This window comes from Solanum lycopersicum, chromosome 11 (assembly GCF_036512215.1).
Source record: "Solanum lycopersicum chromosome 11, SLM_r2.1".
NCBI lineage: Eukaryota > Viridiplantae > Streptophyta > Magnoliopsida > Solanales > Solanaceae > Solanum > Solanum lycopersicum.
In genome coordinates this window covers 55891677-55919503 of record NC_090810.1, presented here as the reverse complement: position 1 = coordinate 55919503, position 27827 = coordinate 55891677, and the positions used below count along the sequence as shown (strand labels likewise).

Genomic DNA, 27827 nt, shown 5'->3' with positions numbered 1-27827 from the left:
TGTTGGTAGATCTTGTTTTGAATACTTATATATATATATGATATGATCAATTAGTACTTGCAAAATAGAAAGCTTGATTAGTTATAAAATCAACAAGTTGATTGCCTTCCCCTAAATGTATGTTCTACTCTTACTACATCAGCTAATGACAACATTATATGTTTTATCCCTTGTACTTCACTGACCATCAGCCAAGGTACCTTCCAAATGCCATTAAGAACCTTAGTTAGGGCAAGGAATCAATTTCCAAAATCACTGATATATCAATGTTATCTTTAATGTTCTAGTGTATCTATGCATATATACATCTAGTTGGTATCAAATTTGTGATATATGTTCAATATATGCACATAGAAAAAGATACATGTGATTGTCCATAGATACACATTTCTGGTGTAATTATGCCTTCACAAGTACCCATTCAATGACTATCCGGTATCGATTAACCTAGCTGAAAGAGGAAAGAGAGAGAGGGAGAGGGAGAGACAAGGTTGTTGAAGGCATGTAAAGAGCTGCCAGAGAACACTAGACTCAATGAGGGTATTGCTAATTAGGAAGAAGAAGCAGAACAAACTGGATAAAATTGTCAAAAGACATATTTGTCTTGACAGAAGATAAGGTCTGCCTCATCGGAATCCTAGCTCCGGTGGTCGAAAAAAGCATCTAAAACTCAATGCCATAGGCTTAGAGTCGACAGACAAGTCCCAAAACAGAAGAACAATCTCAAAAATATTTCTCCTAAAGTAGCCTCACACCTCCTCGTGTGACAGTTACCCATCATAGGAGCCAAACCAACACCTAAACAACGCATCGCGTCTCATCAGCACATAGCTGGGATAAGTGGTGGCATTAAGATTTTAGAGACAGTTTTAGCTGCAGACAACTCCAAGGAAGGAGAAAGGTTTCTCTTTCTGGAAAAACAGGAAACCTCTAATATTGCAAGTGAGAAAAACTCACCTCAAAAAGGCAGCAATGACTCTAAAGAAGGAAGACTTCTTTGTATTTCAATGTCTTTACATCCCAAATGAATGCAAAGGGGTATGTATACAAGTCAAACCTAACTAAGCAAGCAAGGAAAGACGATCAATTCCAACAAAGATAAATATTCTATTCCTATAATTACGCTACGAAAAGGCAAAGTAAAGTTTTTCTAAATCAGGTTGATTAATTAACAGAATCAACACTTATCTAATTTCCCCCCTCCAATTACACCTACAAATTGATCTGAAACTAAAATTCCCCCCCCCCCCCTCCCCCCCCGACAACAATTCAATTCCGTCAAAAATAGCTCTATCTACCACAGGTGAGAACGACCATTGCTTTACCATTCCTCCCTCTGTTGATCATTTGTTAATAAAGGTAATCCTGTTTCTGTCAAATCCATTCCAGACTTGGATAATGTACATCCTGTCACAATGATTGTATTTACTCCATGTCTTCCCTCGGATTCAACTCTATAGCGTCATCATTCAGCAAGGAGCTGTCATTAGATGTCTGATCCTCTTTGATAGCATTGACATTGTCATTCAATAAGCCCGCTTCCTCTGGAAGTACAATGTCCATCTCGCTACAGCTATCAGTAGTTTTTCTCTGCTCTGAACTAATAATAGGCAAACTTCCATTCTCTGCATGGCATGAGTCAAGAGGAGTCCCTTGCGGGCACTTTTCACCATTATCACCAGTAAAACAAGATCCTGATTCATCATTCAAATGAGATTTCTGTTCTAGTGGTCCCTTACTTGAGAGAGATTCAATGTCAAATGTTTCATCTGCAGATTTACACTCTGTACTCTCCCACATAACCTGCTTACCCTTGCTATTGGTCGCATGCAAATGAGCACAAAAAGGAGGGTTCCTTTGCCGACATTCGTGACACTTGAATCCAATTAGCTTAGTAATTCTTTCGGCTGTAAGACCGAAAGCATCTCCATGGAACCAGTCTGCAGGATGGAGTAATCAGAAAGGAAAAAGGTAAGCTACAAGATATAGAGACAGAAAAGAAAGAAAACATGGAAAATATGTAAATGCACCCAATAACAGAATTCCATAAGTGCAATGAAGATATATGAGTCTCCTGACAAAGATACATACTTGAAAGGTTAAAATGTCTTTTTCAAGCAACTCATGAACACAAATTAAATAATGTAACACGTGAAAAAAGAAAGGGAGCTTAACCAAAAAGGGATTAAACAGAAACAACTATTGATAGCTTGTCTTGTGCAGCACTTCCTATAAAATCTCTGGTCACAACATAAGTTGCAAAGACTCTTCATTTTTGAAGCCTCACCCGCGTCGACACGAGACGGGTGCGGATGCAGGATACGTGTGAGATTTGGTCTACCCACATCAGATACTTTGACCAAAATGGATGGACAAATTTTGAGGAACATTGAGATTTTGATAAAGATAAAACAGAATTAAGAAATGAGAAAGGCAGACCTTAAATATTATAGTCCCTTCGTCTCGCTTTTTAGCTTTTCCTCTTGGTCAATATTTATTGCTTCATGTTTCAAGCCAAATAGAGAGAAACTAAGAATTCAAGCGGTCGTGTTCTGACTTTTGGTAGGCAGTAGCAATGATGTAAGGAGAGTTGGTGGAAGGCCTTGAATGACTTTCTTTTTTGAGGGGAAGAACCAGAGAGCTTGAAAGAAGAAGTGGTGGGTCTTGGGAAAGACGACCTAGAAGATCTTTCAAAATTTGGAATATCCTTTTTATAGCTCTATTTTATAATTTTGGATTGTTTAGCCGAATCCCAGCACCCCTGTCCATATCTGGATCCATACCCCGAATCTAAAAATTTAGTTTTTGCCGAATCCAACACTTGGATTACATGCACGGATACCCTCCCCCGAGTCCAAACAACTTAGGTCACAACCACACTCCAGTTCAACTGTTTATAAAATAAGTAATAAGTTCAACTGTTCATAAAATAAGTATTCACATTATCCCTTATCAATTCTTATTTAAAACTACAAACTGAGACAACAGGCTCAGAGGAGAACAGACCGAAGAGCAACAATGTTATACTAGGTAACGTCACATCATTTGTTAAGCATGAAGTACAACAGAAAATACATGAATGCATTGCTGCAGGGAAACAATTCAAGATATACGAGAGACAAAAACCAACTCAAGATATTTAGTACAGAGTCGCCAACAAGATAACCAAAGGATTGCATACAGAAGCACTGAATAAAATCCTCCTTACCTCCACAAACTTCACATGCAATGTAATTTGAAGTAGGTGTATATTCTAGTTCACCACAAAGACTGCACTTTGGCTGATCAGCTGCGCCGCCCAATTCTCCAGAAAGAACAAGAAGCTTTTTACTCCTGAAGAGTGTCACTCTTTCATCTTTTGGCTTTTGTGAGAGCAATAGACCATTCAGCCAGTAAATCCGACATAACTGCATTCTCTTCCTCCGCCAAGCGACTTCTGCTGGTTTCTTTTTCTCTGATATGTCAACTTTTGCATGTTTCCTAGGCCTACCCCTCCCCCTTCCAGATTTTGTTTGTTTACCTTTCTTGCGTCCTATTTTTTTGTTTTGCACAACTACAAATTTAGCCCTCCTTGCAGAACGTCTGAGGGGTATAACCACAGGCTTCTTTTTGCTACTTGGCGACTGTGCTGGCTGTTTATTTTTGGTGCCTCCAGATATAACCTTTAAGCGCAGCGGCCTCAAGGCTTTTGATGCTTCCTCACTCTTCTGCATCTCTATCCTCCCCCTCTTCACATTCTTCCTCACATTATTCACATCCATACACTTGTGACATGTATGCTTAAACTCAGCAGCAACGACTCCAGTGGACTTTCTAACATGTCGTTTATGGAAAAAACCTGAAGAAATGACGAATACCAAATCAGTTGCAAAAAATGTGGACAAAAAGCAAGGGGTGTATCATGTGTGGAAGCGCCAAAGTGGGAATGAAACTAGTGACCTATTTAATTTTGAAGTATTTGAATCGAAATATGTAAGGAAGCAAATAAACAAAATCTACATGAAACTGCATAACAAAAACGATCAGAAGGATACAGAAAACTCAAGGCAGAAATAACTCTTACCATCAAACAAAAAAGTATTGAAGCCTTGACATTAATTGAAGGGATGACTTTTTATCCTAAATCAAACCAACAATGGAATTTTGTGTTCCTCCAACTTATTAGTATTGAATTATGTGACCATCTCATCTAGCACTTTAATAACTTCAACTATTAGAGGAATACCTTAACCCATCATGTGTGGACTGAGATATCAGCTATCATCTGGATATTCAATTATAAATTTATTTTACATGCCCCAATACCTATCGAATTATGTAATTTTCTCAACTTATAAAAGTTTTTTAGAGATGGAAAACTTTTAATTTATAAAGATGTACACATCAAACAAAGAAAAGACAGATAGGAAATCATAAACAAAACACAATTACAATGCTATGACATCAAGCAGTTCTGTCAAAACTAAGAGCAGAAACTAAAACAACATCATTCCAACTGGTGAACAATAGTCCTGAAATCTGACAGGTCATCGTCTTATGAAGCACCTGTTGTACCCTGTAGGGTTTCAGCTGTTCACGTTGTCAGATTTGAATCATACTCCCTAACACAGATTTCGGGACTGCTGGGGAGTAAGATTCAAATATGACAATGTGAAGATCAGAAACCTGCAGGATATAAAGGTGCTACATAAGACGACCACCCAAAACCAATTCACTGGGCCTTAAAAAAAATCAACCATTTAAAAGCATATATTTTTTCTTATTTTGATAGAGTATACCATTAAGATATCAATAGGGTTCCCAAGGATCAATTCTATCAGTATGTCATGTTACTCCCCCAATATGTAACATGACATTGAATGGCATTAGTTACTAGATGGATTTTAACATATTTATAAAATGATCACTTGACAGTTCACAAGCAGGTAGAGCAGTAAGAAGTTCTATTAGGAGAAATTTTTAAGTGCTCACCTTTGCAGTACTGACAGCTAACAGCTTCCCTGCAAATTATAAAAGAAAATTAATCTTACAAATATTTCAGAGGCAAAACATCTGAAGTCCAAAATACTTATCATTATTGACTATAGACAGAAGATAATACATAATTTACCTAGTTAGGCCTCATAACAGAACAAAGAGGCCCAGCCAGAAACTGGCCAGTGACAACAAATAAAACGCCCATGCACAGGACGCAATCAAAAAGAAATTCAGGAACTTCGGGAAGAATGAGAAGGAAAGAAGAGAAGTAACACAACAATTGTGTTGAAACTCGCAAGATTATTCAAAAGTCACTTCACCATACGTGTTCCTCATAACCAACTATTCTCTTTCCTTTTCAGCATAAAATCCCTATCTATATTTATACAAATAGCAAAAGCAGCATTTAAATAACTCAGATAATGAAAGAAGTGTTAATTTATTTATAAAAGCTAAGATATTTTGTGCCTGCTATTAATTGACTGGAGCTTATTCACAAATATCAAGTAGAAGCATACCTAATTAGGACATCTTTGTTACAATGCCCACACTGATAATACTCTGATCTCTCTGCTTTAAGGAAAAGGTATGCAAATCCCTTTTCCTTAAGAGGCTTTTTCATTATTCTCTTCGTTTCACGATGTTTCCCGACAGTTATCTTGCTAGATTTGCGAGCAATTCTTTTCTCCTCAAACCCTTTCACAAGATGCAAGGGCATGTGAGCTTCTTCTAACCAATATCTCTTTCTTTCAGTTGACGCCTCTTCTGGTACTGTTCCACATCGAACAACAATGTCCGGCAAGAATCTTCTTTTACCAAAATCAAGAAGATACTTAACTACAGATCCTTCCGAGCTTTTCTTGCGTACAGTAGCTTTCTTGAATGATCTGACAGCTTTTTGAAATTCCTTGTCTATAATTGCAAGGATATTGGTGTTTCCAATATCATCCCATCTAATATGAGCATCAAGATCTCTAACCTGAAAAGTGAAGAGAAATGATGAACCAAAACCTCAATAAATAACTATAAACTCAGGCATGCATCTTAGTCAACAACAACAAAGACAACTAAGATCTCCTTTCAATACAAACCACAAGGAGAAGCGCTACTGTAATTAACGCTTTTAGTAGCAACCTATGTCCCATGGAATCAATTCGGATACTAACCACAGGGCCATATCTGTATCATCTGGACCCTGAAGTGCCACATTAAGGTAGAAGATCCAGGAAGACCATTTCTCTCCGGTTAATGTTAGAAGACGAAACTGAATTGCATGGAAAGCATACCTGGAGAGCAAGTTGCTCCACGGTTCTTGAAGTTTCAACAGCAGCCCTCCAAGCTATGCACTTATTTCTCTTGGCAAAGTCTGAATTGTCCGGATATAACATGTCTGGTATCTTCTTACATCCACCTGCACATGACGATTCTAGGTAAATGACTTACCAAGAAAAGAAATCTAGCTAAATGAAGCTCAACTGTTCAGTTGACCAGAAACGGAAGCTGCATTTGAAAACAAAAAGAAAACCCACCTTGTCGGGCAGCTTTGCGCGCCAATGATTGGGGCAATAGCTTCCAGTTGAATAGTCGACGAGATAGCCTTCCCCCCCTCCACCAAAACAAGCTCAAACCACTTCCAGCATTTGAAGATGGATTCACCTCCGGCTCCAAATGCCTAGCCTTCTTTTTGCCAATTCCGTGTCTAACGCGTGATGAATTGATAATGATATGATGCCCAGAGCCCATTTTGGCTAAAGAATCCACATGCTTCAGCCAATCAGGGGTAAGTGCTAGAGGCCGCAAGTTCGACTCTAACTGGCATCAATCAAAAATACATACAGGTAAGAAAAGGGTAAAGAAATCTATACAGATATGTAATTCATAACAACTACTACAATTGCTATTACATCTCAATTCAAAGCTAGTAAGGTTGGATATATGAATCTTCACCATCCATTTAGACCCATTTCATTCCAACATTCATTAATTTGTGGTTCTCTGGCATTTCAGATTTCTTGCAATTTATATTGACGCACGCATCTCTAAACAGGCTAAAAAGATTCGTGAGAGAAATTGAACCTAACATAAGCATGCGGTTATGACTTATGACTAAGAATTCATCCCAACAAGAAGACTTTTGAGACCGCGTAAAGAGCTTCATCTTTATGTTGGTTCATGTTCACTATGTTCTTATACTAAGGCCGCATTTGTTTGTTAAGATTAAGACATCTGAATATAAATGATTAAGATGTTGACTTTAGATCTTAACACTAAATGAGAAGATTTGTTTGTTTTCAACATCTAAATGTGTAGAATCTATATATTTTAAACATAATACATGTACAATTCAAATAAAAAGTAGTAAGCTATTAGAGAAAATATAAATTTAATATGATAATATCATTATTTGATTAAAAAAAACATCTGTGTTGCTAGAGATGGTGGCGGTGGTGATGGTTGGTGCTAGTGGATACTGGATAGTGAGTGGAGGTGGTTGGTGTTGAAGTTACTGGCACAATAGTGTCGGTTGATAGTGGTGTGGAATTGGTTGATGTTAACAGTCGACGGCGGTGGTGGTGGCTGTGATGGTGTTGGTGGTAGTTGGTTGTGGTACTAGTTCTGACGGTGGAGGTGGTTGGTAGTAGGGATTGACCGCAATGGTAATGAATGATAGTGATGGCGGCGGTGGTAGTAAATGTGGTAGCGACTAACAGTAATGGTTGGTAGTGGTGGTAGTTGTGATGTCAAAGGTGGTATGTGGTGGTGACGGCGGGTGGTTGTGGACGGTGGTGGTGAAAATTCTTCACATAAAAATATCCCTAAATAATATTAAGACTTTATTAAATATCTTACCTATTCAGACCAAATAAGTGCTTAAATATTGATGTAAACAAATGCACTTAATGACCTAATATTTGAACCATTCAGATCCAAACCTCCATAAGTGCAAACAAATGAGGACTAAGCAAACTTCATATAAGGAAGGAATCCCAAATACTAGACTATATTTAACAAAGTCGTGTCATATTAATTGTATTGAGGATTGTATATGCACTTTATTTTTCCTAATGATTGTACGGTGTGCCATAGAATCATACAAGGATGTCATGAATTGTGATTCACAAGACCGTCTTCAAAAAGAAAAAAAACATTTTGCAGTCCAAATACATCCAGTTTAGTAAAATCTGACCAAGTTTCGGTTATTACAGGCATGTGAAAACTAAAGACACAAAACAACTATGATAATGGCGCCTTGTAAAGAAGTTAAACATCCAAAACTGCATCTCATCAGTCACAACTTCAAGAAAAAAATAAACAATTGTGCTCGAGTTTAAATATAGAATCTTCTTTACGATGTGTTGCTTCTTCACTTCCAAATTGCCAGTAGAATAGCTGCTCAAATTGTGTTCCATTAAGAGTAAGAAGCCTTCATGAGTGTTCAACAAGATTAGATAAGTTTCTCTTACCTCGGAATGCGATGAAGAATTTAATAACATAAAACAAACTTTGTTTCCTAAAATTGCATCTGATCACTGTCCTGTCCTTTTAGAGTGTGGAGAATGGACTTTACTAAGTCCCATTTCAAGTTTGAGAATTGGTGGATGGAGCTAGAAGGATTTAAGGAGGGAGTGGAGGGGTGGTGGAAATCTTTTGAAATATCAGGAAGGCTGATTTTATCTTGGCTGGCAAACTTAAGTTGTTGAAATCCAAGCTGAAGGTGTGGAACATTTCTTATGGAGGGAATTTGAAGAATAAGACTATTCTTCTAAATCAAATTAACAGTTTTGATGTTTTGCAGGAACTAAGACCACTAAATGAAATTGAGTTGCTGGAAAGGGCATCATTACATATGGAATTCCAGGATTTAGCAAAAAATGAAGAGATCTCCTTGAGGAAGAGCTCTAGAACTTTACGGTTGAAGCAAGGAGATAAAAACAATAAGTTCTTCCAGAAAATGGCAAATTCGCATAGAAGATTCATGCATATAGATAAGCTGGAGGTACAGGGTTTCCCTAATCACTGGTCCAGTAGGGATTACGAATGAGATCGTGTCCTTTTATCAAAATCTCATCTCAGAAACAGAAAGATCAAGGTGGCCCTAGAATTTCAAAAGAAAAAAGAACTCCTACAGTGTGAACTTGAAGAACAAGAGGTGGAGGAGAGTTCGAGACTTTGTGAAGCAGACAAGGCACCGAGCCCAGATGATTCTCTACGGGCTTCTTTCATAAGAGCTAGAAGATTGTGAAAGAAGATGTCATGAATACCATCAGGAACTTTCATTGCAATGAGTACCTTAAGAAGAATTTAAATACTTCCTACATTGCTCTCATTAAAAAAGGAATTGCCAAGGAACTCAAGGACTTCAAACCTATTAGTTTATATTTAGTCTGCACAAGATTATTTCAAAACTATTGACAGAGAGATTGAAGAAGGTGGCACGGCATATAAGCTGGTAAATGGGCATCAGTTAGCTTTTTTAAGAGGCAGACACACCATGAAATGCTTATTTAACTGCCAATGAATGTGTGGATACTAGAGTAAAGGGCAAGAATCTGGTATTCTTTGTAAGCTTGATATTAAGAAGGCCTATGATCATGTTAACTGGAGTTTCCTTCTCAATGTGCTTGAAGATATGGGTTTTGGCATTAAGTGCCAAGGTATATTTTTCAGCAAAGTCTGCTTATCACGCATTATGTAATTTGGATTAGCAATTACCAGAGTGCCCCTGGAGATACATTTGGAAAGTTAAGGTTCCTAGAAAAATTTTGCACTTATCCTAGTTAGTGGCAAGAGAGGCTTGCCTGACTCGAGAGAATATAAGGAGAAGGGGATTCCAATTATGCTCTAGATGTACTTTTTGTGGTTTAGAAACAGAATCCAATAGTCATCTGTTTCTTCATTGTTTTGTTACTGGTCTTCTGTAGCTTTTCTTAACATTACAGCCTACAGTGGTGTATGCCTTCCAACACTAGTGACCTGCTAAAAAGTTGGAATTGCATCGGGAGTGTAGTCAGACAGAAATAATGGTGGAGATTGATTCATGCTTGTATATGATGTACAGTTTGGAAAGAGAGAAATTTAAGAATGTTTGAAGGAAGAAGTAGCTCTTTACAGAATTTTAAGATGAAGTGCTTTCATCTTTTTCATCTTTGGTGTAAAAAACATTTTGTAGAGGAGGCAGTATCCTTAGTAGATCTGATAGGTGCTCTGTAACTGTCAGGATTTCATAGTTGGATCTGCTGTCCTTTCTCTCTGTACTGATGGTTTTGGCACCATCTAGTGCGTTTTTATTTAATGCTCAACCTCGTTTATACTGTTACTGGGCCTTAGTATGTGAAACATTAAGATCACATGGTACATGTAACTGGAAATAGCCTGTCAAGCTGACCTTTCCGCCCTCCAAAAGAACTAGGGACTGGGAAGGGGTATAACTTCCTATTTTAGCTATCACAGTAACAGATAACTGCCTATAAGTATACTCTCCTCAATATGAAGCATTAAGAACAGTCAGGAAGATTAAGCTCCCATAAAGTAAGATGTTAGATGGATAAAGAGCAAATGAAACAAAGGTGCGCATCATTTACAAAATCTAAGTAAAGGCATTTTGCAAATGAAACAAAGGCGCGCATCATTTTACAAAAACAAAGTAGAAGGCGTTTTGCAATTGAAAAATGGCAAAAAGAGCGGGATGATAATAGTGAGAATGATGTAGAGAACACTAAAATCTTTTTTATTTCACTTGTATTTTTGGTGTGAGGGGAGAACACCATGCCGAATGGTAGTAAGTTAAAATAGGTGGAAGACAATGAATGTGGAGTCACATGCACCTCTTCTACATATATTCAACCACCCAGTCTGTGTTTATTAATGAAAATCTTTTTGACTTATCCCAAAAGGCAAAACTAATAAGAGAGGGTATCCCAAAAAGTAAAAAAGAGAGGGATGATCATACTTACTGTAAGCAAAAAAGCTCTCAGTGTATCTACATCATGTGCTTCAGTAACATCTTTGCGCCAATTTTGGGAGTGGTGTGGATTCAACCAAGGACCTGACAGAAGTCCATGAAGACGATCCTCAGTGCTCAATATGCTGCAAAGGACATTAACAAGATGGCTTTCCCTGTTCCTCCTGGAATGAACACCCAATGCATCACTAGAAAAACTTTCTGGAGCAGGTCCTGTGCTATTCTGGATGAACAAGCAGTCCTTCTCACACTCCGGAACTTTGCAAGAGATGCACCACCCACAATCTTCTTTCCTAGCATCAATCTTCATATTCTGAACATTGGGCCAGCAAAAATCGATAGATTTGCTAGATATGGCCTTCAGCTGCGCTGAGATTATTTCATCCACCGTTTTTTTAGCATCTTGACCAGTCTTACCAGGTGATTTCTTTGTTAACTCTTCAACAACTGATGATGCAATTCGAGCAAAGCTATAGAAGTTCACATAACTTTCTGCATACTGCTCTTCTGACATGATTTCTTTATTGCTCGTTGTTGACAGACCCAAGTCCACACACTCATTGCCCTTTCTTTCCCTGAGAGGTCTTCTAGTCTCCTTAATTTTGGCGGTAACATTAGAATCTTCAAAAGTTCCACCCTCCTTGTAATTTTGATTGTCTGCAACAACCTGAGATATTTCAGCTGATCCTTCCGACCTTGGCAGTATATTTCCCATTTTCATTGATGGGTCAACTGTCTCCGATTCATCATATCCCACATCATCAGAACATGATGAGAGCTTTTCCGCTTGCTTTCCTTCATTTACCTTCTCTTCATGTTGCGATAGAATTAATGACAGAAAATTTGAGGGCATAGTTTTCTGCTGGGTATCCGGATCACATTTTGCACCCGCAGCCATACTATTTGTATCCCAAAGCTTCATAATCGCACTTAACACAGTTCCATAAACCTTTTGTGATGACTTCATCATCCCAATAACCAGAGCCAAATCATTTCTATGGTAATACTTAGGTGAGAACTCATCTTCGCATGGATCTGACCTGCAAGAACAACACAAACTCAAGTCAGAGACAAAATGATTAAGTACTATTTTACTCCAAGAAACTGAGAGAAAATGGTAAAGAGTGTTAATAACAACATACCCAGTGTAATCCCACAAGCGAGTCTGGGGAGGGTAGGATGTACACAAACCTTACCCTCACCTTTTCTAAGTAGAGACTGTCTGGAACAAAACATAACAAGAAAACACAAGTCTGTGCGCCAGATTAAAAACAACTATCATATTTTAGCAGTCGATACAGATGATGCAGTGTCCTAACATTAGGTAGAACTTACAAACTAAAATATGGAGAATCCCATATACAAAGAGTACTACCAAAAAGTAGTTATCATACCATGAAAGATGGTATTCTATAAATGTCTACCAATCTTCCATGTAAACATGAACCTAGTGGGTGCACCAAAAGAAGAAAACATACATGAGACAATTCCTCAATAGTAAAAAAACAAAATCATTTTTTATCCCATCAACAACTCTCTTATTCCTCTCCTTCCATATGACCATAAGAGGGCCAGAGATTCAACATCTCACGCCCTCATCTTCTCTTCCTCCTACTGGTGGTAAAAACAACCCATTGTAAAGCAAGAGTCATGCATTAATCCTCCAAGTGACCAACAAATGTAATATATACCATTTGATCCCTCTATCAGCCAAAATATACTAATTGTGATACAGTGTCATCGGGGGATTTTACTTTTGTCATGAATCCATTGATTCAATATGACTTATTACTACTTTGTTCGCACATGGAGTGGGATGGGGATGGGCGGAACTGGAAGTCCATTTTTATTTCACAAATAGCATGCTAGATTATATAACATCCAATTGTGAAGACACCTAAGTCACTTTACACAAAAAAAAAAAAGGAGCACTTTTGACTCTCAACAGGTTCTCAATTCATTCAAAATTTATCCTATTTCTCTCCATCAAAACCAAAAGTTGCACTTGTTTCGAGCTTCCAACTTGCTTAGCCTCCAGCTTCACATCTTGCACCCAACTATGCTAGGTAGCACCCATTTAAATAGTCAACGCTACAAACATTGATAAACACAATTACCAAGAAAAATCATAGTGTAATAAGAGATGGCTCACATCCTCTCAATGTTATTTTGCTCAAACAACGCCAGTTAACAATGATGCATCTTCTCCTCTCGAGTTGTAACATTTATTTTTGTCAAATGGATGGGTTTTATTAAATAGGCCCAACTCCTCTCGGTCCAAGGGAGAATTGAACTCAAGGAATCAAGCCCAAGCCCGTACCCAACAATTGGTTTGTCCCTGACTTCTAAACCAGCATTGTTTCTCCTCTTTATTTGCCTCAGCCACTTATGAGTTCTTTCCTCTCCTTGTTTCCCTAAATCACTTACATGAATAGGATGAGTGTAGACCAGCTGGAACTAGCTCGGTCTTCTTTCCAGGTATACTTGCACTCCATAACAAAATTGTCATTGCCGACAACAAGGCTGAAATCTATGTCTCATCCATAACTATGAGCTTCACTTGTGAAATACCACTTAAACTCACTATCCACAAAGACGTCAGAGTTTGACACACTAAAGATAAAAGGCAAGCCCAATAAAGCTCACCTACAATACCATCTTTTCTTTGCATTGGAGTGCAACCAATGCCGATAACAAAAAAGATCCAAATCCTTAACTATGAGTCTCGCTTTTGACATACCAGTTAGACTCATCTGAACTGCACCTATCAAAAAGATCACAACGCACCACTTCAATTGCCTGGATGAGGTTGACAATGAATTGAGAACCTAACCAAGCTCACCAATGACAACCTGTTTCTTCTTTGTATGCCTATGCAACCAGTGCTACAGCCTACAAGTGTGGTCCAACAACGCAAGGACTCAACCATCTAGCCCTTCTGTCAATACTCATTCAACTTTTTCTTCTTTTTCTTGACAATGGTAACTTTACTTCTATATATCCACACAGGTATACTACAACCAAAGTGTAGTTCCCCTTCAAAATTATTACAACTTACCAGTGTTATCAAAGACGCTTAAGCCCTGAAGCGAGGCTCAAAACATGTTGAGCACTTCGCCTCGCTTTATGTGCGCTTCAGTGTCAACATCAAGGTTCTAAGGCAAACGTTTCCTTGCCAATCAGCCTCGTATGAAGAAGTGACACTAAATAATTGATATTTCACTTTATCATAATTTTTTTTTCAATTTCTTTGGTCATATATTTGTTATTCATGTTTATAATTATTAGTCTTGGACTAAACAGATATATTTGTATTTTTTTCTCCCTTTGCGCCTTTTTTCATTACAGCTCACGCTTTATTTGCGCTTTACGCTTAAAGCCCTCATGGACCTTAGAGATTTTTTGCGCTTTTCTCCTTTGATAACACTGCAACTCACAAATTGTAGTTCAATTTTGTGCCACACAAAAGGTTTAAAACATCACAAACATCTTCGGTTTGAGCAATAGCTTTTGCTCACACCCAAAATAAAAAAGGCCTAAACAATTCATTTTAAGATTCTGAATGTTGTTTTGAGTCCCCTCAAAGCACCTCTTGTTCCTCTCAATCCAAATTGACCACCAAATGCATGATGGACAATCTTCCATCTTTCTCCCTTTTTGCTCACATTACCATCCATATTCCAGCATCTTAGAACATCTGCAATGCTTCCAGGTTTCACCCAACTAATTACTTTCAGACTGATGAACATCCTCCAAAGCTGATGTGTCCATTTGCAATGCAAAAAAAGATGGTTGATTGTCTCAGCTTGTTTCCTACATAAAAAACACCCAGAGGATAGTTGGCGACCCCTTTTGTTCAGATCATCATGAGTTAACACTGCTTCTTTGGCCAAAAGCCAGATGAAACAGTTAACTTTATAGGAATTTTTGCTTTCCATATCATCTTCCAAGGCCAATCTCTTTCCTTCACCACTCCTACATTTAGCTCCCTGTATGCAGATTTGATAGAAAAAATTCCCTTACTGTTTCTGTTCCATAGTCTGTCCACTTCTTCAGTCAGATTGTCGAATCTTGCAAGTGAGAGTTATAGAATTCTGTTATTCTCCCAATCTCCTAATCATTCAGATATCTCCTGATATAGCTTCTAGTTTGGAAAGAAATTTAAATATGATCAATGGACCTGCTAACCTAGAGACCTCGAGGCTAACCTAGCATTCTCACTCCATGATTCTTCTGATGGAAGCAACATGGCAATTAAAGAGGTCAACAAAGAAACATCAGCAATGATACTACTAACCTAGAGACCTTGAGGACAGCAATAACCTTCTGCCATCTAGCCATCCACAACTTGGCAGTCAAAGAGACCAATAAAGCACATCTCCAGAAGTTGATTTCATCTTTTACCTTTCTCTCTTGATCATATAAAAACTCCATTAGCCAGCTTATATAACTTCATTCTCCTTTAAGCACAAATTGTTCATGCATCTAACTCCCTTGTGATTCTTCGCAGTCATTGATAAACTAAGACATGTCTATCATAGAGTTCTCTGTCATACACTAAGTTGCTTGGTGTATTCAGACTAATCTAGAAGGTCAGAGATTTGATCGAGTTAAGGTTGGGGAGAAGTGGGAGTTCCTCTCACTAAATGGAAGGAAAAGATTTATCGGTCATTGTTACTCATGTTTCAGCTTATTTAAAACAAAATGGTTATCTTTAATAATACGAAGAATAAAACACTGCAGCTTGAGAGGAAGATGAATATGATAATAAACTTGTCATGATATCAGATGGATACCAAAATCACAACACTGATGGCAATCTACCACAATTTAGTCCTAAAGAATGATGGAGTTGGCTATATGGAATGCCTTGCAACTATTTGACCATTCGACCCCAAGCATTCCAATTCTACTTTGATAATGAATTTTGCATTTTACACATCACAACATCAAGTGAAAATGTTAATGTCAATAGCAACCTAGACCATATAGGCATATACTGATACCTAATATCTGATAAAACTGTCCCAAACATTACAAAGAGTTGTGTCGAAAGATGAATGTTGAAACACAAACAGAATGATACTCAGAAGGTATAATCACTTACTAACTTTAAGACAAGGGTGATGGAACTTACACCAATAGGTAATCACAGCAACTATAGTATAGCCGGCCGTACAGATCAGTTGCCAATACCTCTGCCCCTCGAATTGATTTTGCCAAATTCAACCACGGACTCTTTTTGTCAATCAGACATTCAGGGCAATACCAATCACCCTCAGGCAAGTGACTACTAGCAACACCAACACACTTAGAATGGTATGCAGAAGGGCAGCCATCACAGCATATTAAGCTACCATCCATTTTGCAGAGGCAGCATTCGTCACTATTCCAATCTGTTGACTCATCGATTGCTTCACTAAAGCATGAACCTACAGCAACATACATGGAAGCCCTCCTCTTCTTGGAACTGTCAGACTTCGAATTCCGATCAAAATCCATGTTCTCTGCTGCTACAATTCTTCTGTTAAGCTCTGATTGTATGGCCTCTACTTCAATCACGTCATCACAAAGACACCTAAGCATTTCAATCTTCAAAGAAGCCGGTTGCTTATAGTAATCCCTCTCGAATAGTTTAAAATGACGGAGATCTAAACTCGGTTTCAGTTCAGATCCATGTAGTAGTAGATATTCAACCATAAAGATAGGCCATGTGATCAGGTCCAGCAAATCCCAGTTAAGAGACCTATTTCCACAATTTGTAAACGTACAGATAAATTTGAGTATCAAAGAAATCAAGCAAAAACCAATGTATACACAACTTTATGAGAGTTAAAAACTTTACCTGAGACAACCAGATGCAGATTCAGAACTTTCATCTGAAAGAGATTTCAAATGCTTCCTCAGTATTTGCAATAGAGAGAAATGAATAGAGTCAAACAACAAAGTAGGAGCATTTGCCTTTATGCATGCTACAAAGTCTTCCAACTCAAAGGGGCTCAAGAATAATAAAGTACTAAACGATCTCAAAAATGAATAGACAGAGAAGACATCAAGCACAGGAAGAGCATCCAAATCTAAACTACTGGAAGAAGGAGGCAAATCCATCTTTGGAGGAATAATATCAGATTTTTCAAACTCTTCACGACCTGATACAATAATTTTCTCCTCTGATACCACACTAACTGCAGGAGACAACAGTGGGTCACTCGCTGCATCAGACACTACTGCACAAGAAACACGATCTTCAGCAGAAGAGGATTCTATTTTCGCTCTGCGAGCACTTCTTCTCAACACTGTCTCTGTAACACCTTTGCCAGCATCCAAGAGCTTCCTCTTCTTCCTACCCCTTTTCCCCTTCGGCAAGCTCTCCAAAACACCATTTTGCACTTCCAACCCATCAGTACCCTTATCAGGTGTTGTCAACTGAACCTCAACTTCCCGTAGAGTGCCATTTGCTGACTCATTCTCAGTCAAACATGTCTCCAAATTCATTGGGACCTTCTCTTCATCTCCGCCATCAATTCTCTCAGTATCTCTACTACCCTCTTTCTCCTGGGTTCCTCCTTCTCCGGAACAGCAAGTCATTTCCTTTGACATCTCATCACCACCACCAACATTTATGTTCTTACTTACGTCGTCTAGCCCTAAATTCAAGTCAAAACAGTTCTTTATCCCAACATTCTCCAAGACATGACCTACATCCCCATTTGCATCCACATTCAAATCAATCACATTGCTTCTATTCAAGCTTCCCTCCAAATTTTCCAACTTAACTTCATTTACACCCATATTCTCCTGAATATTCAAATCCAATATCAACCCTTGACTCCTATTCAAATCAACTACCCCATCAACATCATCCTCATTCAAATTAACTGTCACATCATAATTCAAATCCAAATTCAACCCATTACTTAAATTACCACCCCCTTTTCTCAAATTTAAGTTTAACTCACTAGAATTTTCATAATTCATTTCATCAGCAACATCATTACCTGAATGACTTTTCTCCTGAACCTGCTGTTTAGCAAGACGTTGCCTTTTTTTGGGTTTTCGACCAACAGTAGAAGAAGGAACAGGCTCCTGCTGCTGCTGCTGCTCATGTGGGTGTGATCCATTCAACAAACAATTGAGTTGGGACAAATCAAGAACCTCGGAATCACCGGAATCATAAACGATCTCAAAAAAACCAGTTTCAGAATTGTATGATTTGACAGTACCATTCAATGTTCCAACCCCTTGAACCTCTTTGCTGACTGTTCTTCCTACATAGTCCCCCATTTTCCCCCAAATTCTAGGGTTTTAGGTTAATTGTCCGCCAGAAGCGATCTTCTCTAGGACAAAACCCCAGCTTTTATTATAGTGAGAAGAGAGAAAAAGGGGACTCTGTTACTCTCTCTATATATGTGGATTACGTAGATATATATATGTATATTTAGAGAGAGAAAATTGGTTGAACTGTGTTTCTCTCTCTAGAAAATGCAAAGAAGTTTGAATGTATTGGCATTTGGCAGCCCTCTCTCTCGCGCAGCACGTGAGTCACTGGGGTGGGTGGGTGGGAGAAAACGATTTCACAAATAACTTATTATATATACACCTAATATATATATATATATATATATCTACCTTGTATGAAGGGAGTTCGGAAAATTATTTATATATACATAGTCAAAATAAGTTTATATATATATATATAGTAGATGTTGAACTCCCTTCGGCTATTTATTTCTACAGATTTTAAACCCTGTTATTGAAAAAACTGACTCATATATCTATATATATATTTAGTTTCCTTATTATCATTATCCTGTATAAGTTTTACAAATCTTCAAAATCCTTCATTTTTCTCTTTAAGTCAAAAATGTCATTAATGTATCTGACTCTTTTTTTAATGTATGGGCGCATGTATCCAATCCTTTTTTTAATGTATAAGCGCTTTGATTTTTTGGTCATTAATGTATTTGATCCTCTTTTTAATGTGTTAGTGTTTATATTATTTTATTTGTTTGAGGGATTTCTGTAATTATAAACTTTTAAAAGATAGATTGTAATTTCGCGTTAAAAGGATGTGATTTCTGTTATTTATGTGTGTTGTGTATGTAAATTGTTAATACTTTTAACATCAAGGGAACAATAATATATTCATTGAAATTATTCAAATAAAGTTTAGAGAGAATAGAATATGTATTATTATCGTTGATAATAATAATATATTCACTGAAATTCATAGAGAGTAGAGTATGTATCATTATTTTGAGGGAGGTAAGTGTTTGTTAGCTCAAATGCAACAATTTCATATATAAAAAGAAGAAAAAAAGTTGTGCGGAGTTATAAGAGAAAATATGAATAAAATAAAAAAAATAATGCAATAGTTGAAACACAAAAACAAATGATGATATATAATACAATAAGCATATGATGCTAGATATTAAAAACTAGAATTACAAGATTATGGTTAATTAGTACAATGATAATCACCAACAGACTTGAACATTTGAAAGCAAGGCAACACTTCATTGCCTCCTAACATTTCTAGCATTCTACTGTAGTACGTGATCTCCACACTCTCCTATCTAAAGTCATATTTTCAGTAATTTTAACATATGTCATTTCTAATCAGACATCTCACCCAAATGTTTTTTGGGATACATCTACCTCTTTTTGTGCTCATCACATCCAGCTTCTCACACTTCCTAAAAGGGTGAGCTGTGTGTGCATCTCGATTTTACACCAACTATATGCTTGACCAAATTTCTCAAAAACTAGATTTTATCAAAAAATTTGCATTCTCGATTAAAATTATGTTAGCCCTGATTACAAAATAAACTCATTTCAAAAAATTTGAAACCCTAATCACAAGTAATAGCATAGTGTTTCAATTCCATTTTAAATAAGAATTTAATAGATGAAGAGTTTTACTTCACTTTCAGATATATACATTATTTAATTACTTAATAAATTATAATACAAATTTTCTAACATCCATAATATATTTAAGTGAAATGAAATTACATTCTTAATATTGAAAAAAAATTGATTGGCTTCACAAAAAGTTTGATTTTTTTAGTAAGAGGTTTATGAGATTATAGTATTATTCAATTTCTTTTTGGATTTAACTTAACGATGATAAAAGTAATTTTAATAAGAGTTTAAGAAACAAAATCTTATCTTTTGGACAGATTTTGTAGTCTTCCTCAGTTTACGAAGAAAAGCAAAGAACCCTAATTTAGTAAATATTTTTCTGGATATATAGATTTTGTAAACTAGGTCGAATAAGTCTTATCTTCTGGATATATAGATTTTGAAGTCTCGATCGACACAGGAAGAAAAGCAAAGACCCCCAATTCAGTAAACATTTTATGCGTCTGAGAAGAATCAATATTTGAGATAAATTTCTTCTGTAAGTTAGGTTGAGTTTTATAATGGACCGGGTTAAAATAGTTTAAATTAGGAAATAGATTTAAGGCATAATACATAAATATGTCCTTTAACTTGGCTTTAAATTACATTTATGCCGTACAACTTTGGGTGTGCACAAGTAGACACTTAAACTTATATAAAGTTGAACAAATAGACACACATGTCCTAAATGTCATTTTTTGTCTTACGTGTATTTTTTCGTGTAGGACTCATGTGTTTATTTATTTAAAAGTTGGATAGTTACAGTTCCTGTTTGTGCATTATGAAAGTTGGAGGTCAAATAAAATTTAAAGTCATGTTTAGAGTCTGATATATGTATTATGCCACGTGAGCGCTACTGTAATTGTTTGCATCAAAACAATAGATATAAGATATGTGTTCGCCAATACATTTGTCAACACTTATAACATGTTTGGTTTCTCTCGTGCTATAAGCATAATTTTTTTTTTCAAAACGTCGTATACTCATTTGAATGCATATATCATAAGATTACTCAAAATTTTCTCACATAATCTTTGAGTTGTGTTTAAATAACTATTAAAATAAATTGACTAGCTTTACACACAGACTTTTATCGTAAGGTACATATGTGATTGTTATAGTGTTTAATTCATCTTGAATTTGATTTCAATTTATATTGTATGAAGTTAAGAAGTAAAACATAACAAAAATAGGTTCAATAAAGACCTTAGGATCAAACAAATATGTTCTATTCTGTTGCTTTTTAGTTTTCTTTTACATTCGTTTCTATATATTTTGATAAGATCTTTTAATATTATTAGTTTCTATAAACGTGTGTTGCACGTTACTGCATCGCACATTTTTTCCATCACATAGTTTCAATAAAAAAAAAATTATATGAAGGCTCACCAAATTTAACAATTTTTTTTTTTTTGAACTTTTGAAAGAAAAATTAACTATAACTTAGATATTATAAAATATATTTTGCAGTTATTTTAGTGTTTGAATAACCAAATTCAACACTAGAAGCATATTAATATTTCCCCATAAATCGAATATTTTTATTCACAAATGTATTGTATATTTGATTTTATTCTTAATTATTTTCTTAGATGCGCTAACAGTTTTTTTTTTCATGCATTGTCATAGAAAGAAATGAAGAAAATTAGAAATTCAATAAAATATTGTATGTCTAAAAAGATCTTTTACAGCGATACAAAATGAAAATAACTTCACCAATGAATTTATATTTAAAAAACAAAATTAACCGGTTGTGAACCTAAATGATATTTTTAGATAAAACTTGAAAATAACATACCCTCACCGAGTCTTTACTCCCAAAATCCCAATTAATGTATGTGATTTAATGAAGTAAAACACATGTTAATTAATTAAGATTAAGTAAAATAAATTATAAATTTAAACACACGACATGCATATATTGAATTGATGAAAACACCCGGTGTAAGTAAAGATAAATTTTCCAAAAAAAAGAAGAATTGATCATGAAAATATTTCACTTTTTTTTCTTAAAGTTAAAATTTGATTAACACGTTAAACCATCAAAAAATTAAAACTCAACTTAATGTTCAAATTTTTAAAAAAATAACAAAAGATTATTCTTACTTTCTTTCACTCCAATTTACATAAATTCTCCATAAAAAAGAATTGATCACGAAAATATTTCATTTTTTTCTCGAAGTTAAATTTCGATCAACACGTTAAATCATAAAAAATTAAAATTTAAACTTAAATTTCAATTTTTTTTAAAAAAAAACAACAACAAAAGATTATTCTTACTTTTTTTTTCTATTCACTCCAATTTACTTATATAATTTCACAAAAAAAAATTTTTAAAAAAACACTTCATAAATTATTTTTTTCAAGTATTACTAAATATAGACAAATTGAGAATTGTCTTCCGAGTAACAAGGTTTTACATATATTTGTTGCGGCTCTGCAAAATGCCCTCATTTGAGAATAGAGAGAAAAATATGGCAAGAGATAGTTGTCTAGCGAGAGTAACTGCTGGTGTTGCTATAGGTGGTGCAGTTGGTGGCGCTGTTGGTAACCTTGAAACCCTTTTTTCTTTTGTCTTTTTTTGAAGTTTAATTGTTGATATTCCTAAAAATTTGTGCTTATTAGGAGTTTTGTTTGATGGGTTGTGTCTACATTTTGTTAGGCAAATAATGAATGAGAACTTTATAAGTTGTTAGGTTCTTTCAAGTGAAAAGATCATTTCTTTATCAGTAATTTGGTGAGTTTAGTAAGTGTTGTTTGTAGTAGAGAACCTTTTGGCTGGAGCTGAAAAAGGGTGGAAAGATGAGCTCTGATTTTTGATTAACTGGGGGGTTTGACCATGTTGTGATTGAGGCATTTTAAGAATTAAAGTATGATTTTTTGACTCAAGCATGGTATTGCTGGAAAAACAAGCTTTGATTCTTGATTAGGTGTGTGTGTGGGGTGGGTGGGGGGTGAGGGTGGGGGTTGGTTAACTGGGCTGATGCTATGGTTGAGGCATTTTGAGAGTGGAGTTGGAGTTGTTGGACTCAGGCATGATATAGTTGGAAAACTAGCTATAATTCTTGATTAGCTGGGTTTTTTCCGAGGGGACGATGCCATGGTTGAGGCATTTTTAAGAATGAAGTTCGATTTTTTTGGACTCTAGTATGAAATAGTTGAAAAACAAGATTTAGTTCTTGATTATCTGGGTGAATGTTGTGGTAGACACACAATAAGTATATTATATGGACTCTGCGATGGTTATGTCACAAGTCTATTAGAATATTTTTAAGCCTTAATTACTGATGGAAAAGGTCAGATTTGATAGATGTTTAAGTAATTTATTTATTTCCATGCTTTGTTTTTGAGTAAGTATCCAAGTTGAGGGTTTACTGGTAACAACCTCTCTATCTTTCAATATAGAGGTAAGGTTTGCATACATACTACGCTTTTTTTTCAAAATGCTTGACATACTCTCTATAGTATTTTGTCATGACTTCTTCAATCCTCTTTGGTCTGTCGGAAACAGCGTCTCTACCAACTAAGACAAGGGTAAGGTTTGCTTACACTCTACCATCTTCAGACCCCACCTGTAGTATTACACTGGATATGTTGTTGTTTGCTTTGAGTAGTATCAAAATTCCAAGCTCCTAAGTAGCCCAATGCCCCCATCTTTCTTAACAGAGTTGACAATACACAGTTGCTTAGAAGTGACTCTACTGATTTGTTTTTCTACAATTAACTAATCTCTTAATTTTGTCTAATTGTTTATCCTGTTACAGGGAAGTTTGAGGCTTTAAAACTTGGAATTTGTTCTTACCTTTTGGGTCATGTTTGAATAACCATCTCGACTTTGTGATGCCATCAGTGATGGATTCTTTGTTAACTACTTTGTCATGTCTTCACTCTCAGCACATTTGCCTAAAGTTAGAAATAATAGTAATAGCCTTTGACACTGATGCATGTGTCAAAGGCATTAAATCTGAAAAATAATAAGATCTGACATTAATTTCTAGATTGAATGTTCTTTATGTATTTAATAAATTGTCAATGCATCTGATGCATGTGTTTATTTATAGGTGTTGTATATGGGACTTATGATGCTGTTAGGTTCAAGGTAAAGTTTTTTTTCTCTCTATCTCTAGTTTTCTGATATTGTTGCCGTTGTTCTTTCATTATTGAATTTATAGCAACATAGAGACAGCTATATGCATCTTGCGGGCAGTGGTTAGCTATTTTTACCTTTGTTAACTGATCTCAATGCATGATATTGTTTAGCTGCATATTGCAACCTGTAAATAAGGTGAATGTCTAGGCTCTCTGAACAGTTTCCAGCAGATCTTGAATCTTAAATGTTTTTTTTGGTTTACTGCTTACCCCTAGATATTAGAGTTCCATACCCAAAATGAGCTTCATAATGACCTGCACTCCACCATTTTTTTTGCGTCCATTTATGGGCAGTTTGCCTATAAAATTAGCGATCTAACGGTTAACAGTAATTCCTGTCTTAGTCAAAAAGTTAGCTTCCAATAGACTCTATTTAACAGCAGGTGTTGTGTTTATTACGTAACCTATGTTATAATTTTTTGATAGGACGCCTGTTAACTCAGAGACATATTAAAAAGTTATCGAAGAGTTGTAGCTTGCTTTCATACTTTCAATGCAGTGCAAGATGTTGACGGGCTATGATGTCATTGCACGTGTCTAGTCTTTAACATTTGTTGGAAGACAAGCTGGTCTCTTCCATTTAATTTTCCAACAAAACTGTCGAGTTTTGTGCAAAGTTCTAGTTGTCTTACCCTTATTTATCCAAAGCTCATCTCTATTTACCAACACGTTAGTCAGTTTGAATAATAAATTTAAATTTATCTTTGAATATAAGCCTCGTTCTTATCTGATGTCAACCTGTAAACAACCAATAATAGGTGGTAGCAGATAACTGAATGATGCCAGAGCTAGCTCATCTAGATTTTACAATTTAGAGGCTGAAATGTTGACAAGCTTACAAACTTCAATTTTTGTTTAATTGGGGTCTATTCATAATTTCCAGTGATGTTAGTTTCTTTCTGGAAAGTTAGGCCTTTTTAACACATCACTGAAAGATCAGAAGTAATTCTGGTAAATGATGGAGAGGTCTGTGATGGACATTCAGGGCACTGACAATCCTATTTATACGATGACCTTTTCCTTTTCTTTTTATGGTCCATTATGGTCTAAAGAAGTATCTCTCAATGCAGTGATACTTGAAAAATGCTTTTTTTTTTGCTTTTGGTTCACTTTCCCTTTCTTTTGGGGAAGGGGAGTGGGGAGTAGACGTAAGATCAAGCAGTCTCATACCACGATTGCATAATATAGACTTATTACAGTGGGTGCAAACATTGGCGACGTGAGTTCAAATATGTCTTTCATCAATGTAAGTTGTTGTTGCTGCGTTGGTGGATGTAGAAACCTGTTACCTACCCAATGCAATGTCAAGGGATTCCAATAAACAAATATGGACTTAGCGAATCTCATTGAAGTATTGCTGCATGAAGTTTGATGGAAATTTGCAGGTGCCTGGACTTCTAAAAATCAGATACATTGGACAAACAACTTTGGGAAGTGCAACCATTTTTGGACTCTTCTTGGGTGCTGGGAGCTTGATACACTAAATCTTACTGAACATATATTTGCTAACTGTGTGAAAATGAATTGTTGTTATCGGAATAACATGCTTCTGCAATTCCAATATATTTGAGTTTAGTGATACTTATTGCTGATTCAAACATTTGACCCTTTTTCTTGCCTTTCAGCTTTATTTTGTGGTTGATCGATCAATTTAATAAACACTTTTGAGCAGCAATTAGTGCTTGTTCAATCTTTTAAAAGTGTTTATTATAAAAAAAAACAACTTTTTTCTTGCTTATGTACAACAATTTCTGCTCTGCTACTTCATAGTAAATTTCTATGGAAAGCATAGTTAAACACTTTATTTTTTTGATATAGAAAAAAGGCAGAATAGTCTGGTGGATCCTCGTACTTGTATCAGATTGTATTATGGACTCTTCTATTTAGCTTTTTGTCATCTGGTTCCTTGTACTCAACACAAAATAATATATTAAATCCCTCTGATAATTGATTATTTTTATGTGACATTAATATAGATGAAATTGGCAAGAGAGTGTAATCACACGCTTGCAAAGGCAAGTGAACATGATTGAAATTTCAACTTTTACTTTTAAGTTACTAAAATTAATTTTTTTTAAAAAATAAATTTAAAAAGGAAAAAAACTCCATCTTCTTCCCCACACTACCTCCATCTTCTTCCCCACGCTACCTTTTTTCCAGTCATCCCAACCCCAACCTATTTTTCTTTCTTATCCACACCCTATCGTTATTTATCTTCATTTTTCTTTCAACTTCTTTCTTGTTTTTCTTTTTTTTGTTACCCTAAATAAAAAACGAAATTGGGCAAAAAATTTTGAACATAATAAGCAAAGAATAATAAAAAAATTAGTGGAGTAGTTGATATCTCTAATGAATAACTTGACCTCTTTTGGTGTCAAAATTATTCTTGTATTTGTAAGCAATTTGGGGTGTGAAATAATAGTTAGCATTGGATTATGAAAAATTTGGTTAGATTTGGTTGTTAGGTGGCTTGGTTGTTGTTTTTGTGGTTGTTAGATGACTTAGGTTGTTGTTACTTTAATCTCGCCGGTAAAAATGACGATGACGCCTGCAAAAATGGACGCTGCCGTCAAAATGAAGACAACACAATGGCTCCATCATTTCTCCGGCATCAACGAGATCCTCTACCTTGTTCCGACCAGTTTGTATTGCTATCCATGCCGGAAAATCGAAAATGCTATATTGGGTTTTACAATTGAATTTTAATGGGTTTTACGACATCTGCTTGGTGGTGAAATAGTAAAAATAGGGAGGATTAGAAATGTTAATAATAGATTAAAATGACACTAGCGGGAGTGAAGTAGTTTCATGACTTCATCAGATTGCTGGATTGTGAAAAAATCGAAGAAGAAAAAAAATAAGGATATGAAGATGGTGGAGTTTTGACAGTGATGGTGGGTTAGGGAAGGTGGAGGAAAGGTGTACAAAAATAATAATTTTATTTTATTTGATAAAATAGATTTTTAAAATTTGTCTTTTATTTAGTATTTTTACTAATAATTAAAAAATTATTATGAAGAAAATTATGACTTGACATTAATATATATGACATGGATATAACATGTCATCTATGTAAGGGAGAGTGAGATACACACATCGTCAGAAAAATTTAAAAATCTTATTTTGGTTAAGTTCAGAAGTCCAGATGACAAAAAGCTAAGTAAAAGAGTTCATAATACAATCCGATGCAAGTACGAGAGTCCACCAGACTATTCTGCCTAGAAAAAATAAGCACTTTTTTCTAGGCTTTTGAGCTTTTTAGCACTTTCAAATGGTAACTCCATGACTCATTTGAACACTTTATTGAACCTTGGGTCAAGGTACATTGAAAATGATTTTATAGTCATCATTTTTGGCTGAAGTTTGATATGATTAATTTTAAATTTTCGACATTTATATATGATATCTAGTTTGATAGTCACAAAATTTTAAATATTTTTGGGTCGACTTCAAACTTCCATCAAAAGTTTTAATTCATTGTTAGCATCTCAATTTAAAGAATAATGTATTCTTAATTGCTATAAATTTGAAAAATATTATTACACACACTTAGGAGGAGGGGGCATATTATATATTATGTTTGCCTAAATTGGGCATAGGTTAAATAAGGACTCAAACCAACTAGTAAAGAAAGGAGACTTTGAGTTAATATTTAAAAGGAGTTCATCCCAAATGAACTGTGGCGGAATGAAATATTTATTCTCATCATTGAGAGGAGTAACTACGGGGTCACTGAATGAAATCCTTCTATCTTAATTTCTTTCTTAGTTTCACTTGCAATGCTCGATGAGTCGTTAATTAATCAAGTTTTATTGTCATTTTTACCCTTTGTAAT

General features: G+C 35.6%; 2 protein-coding genes across 2 annotated transcripts; one reads left to right on the top strand and one right to left on the bottom strand.

The window, feature by feature from the left end:
• Positions 1–973: 973 nt before the first annotated feature.
• LOC101256352 (DDT domain-containing protein PTM) lies at positions 974–18515 on the bottom strand. The gene is made up of 9 exons (XM_010314951.4): positions 16785–18515; positions 16077–16685; positions 10932–11979; positions 6507–6789; positions 6264–6388; positions 5496–5956; positions 4972–5000; positions 3209–3838; positions 974–1940 (listed from the first exon to the last, which is right to left on the bottom strand). The coding sequence occupies exons 1-9, from the start codon at positions 18221–18223 to the stop codon at positions 1426–1428; spliced, it is 5139 nt and encodes a 1712-aa protein (XP_010313253.2). The 5' UTR covers positions 18224–18515; the 3' UTR covers positions 974–1425.
• A 3676-nt stretch (positions 18516–22191) lies between these two features.
• Positions 22192–25590, top strand: LOC101256062 (uncharacterized). The gene is made up of 3 exons (XM_010315279.4): positions 22192–22390; positions 23905–23942; positions 25378–25590. Exons 1-3 carry the CDS (start codon positions 22288–22290, stop codon positions 25474–25476), a joined length of 240 nt encoding a protein of 79 aa, XP_010313581.2. The 5' UTR covers positions 22192–22287; the 3' UTR covers positions 25477–25590.
• Positions 25591–27827: the final 2237 nt, after the last annotated feature.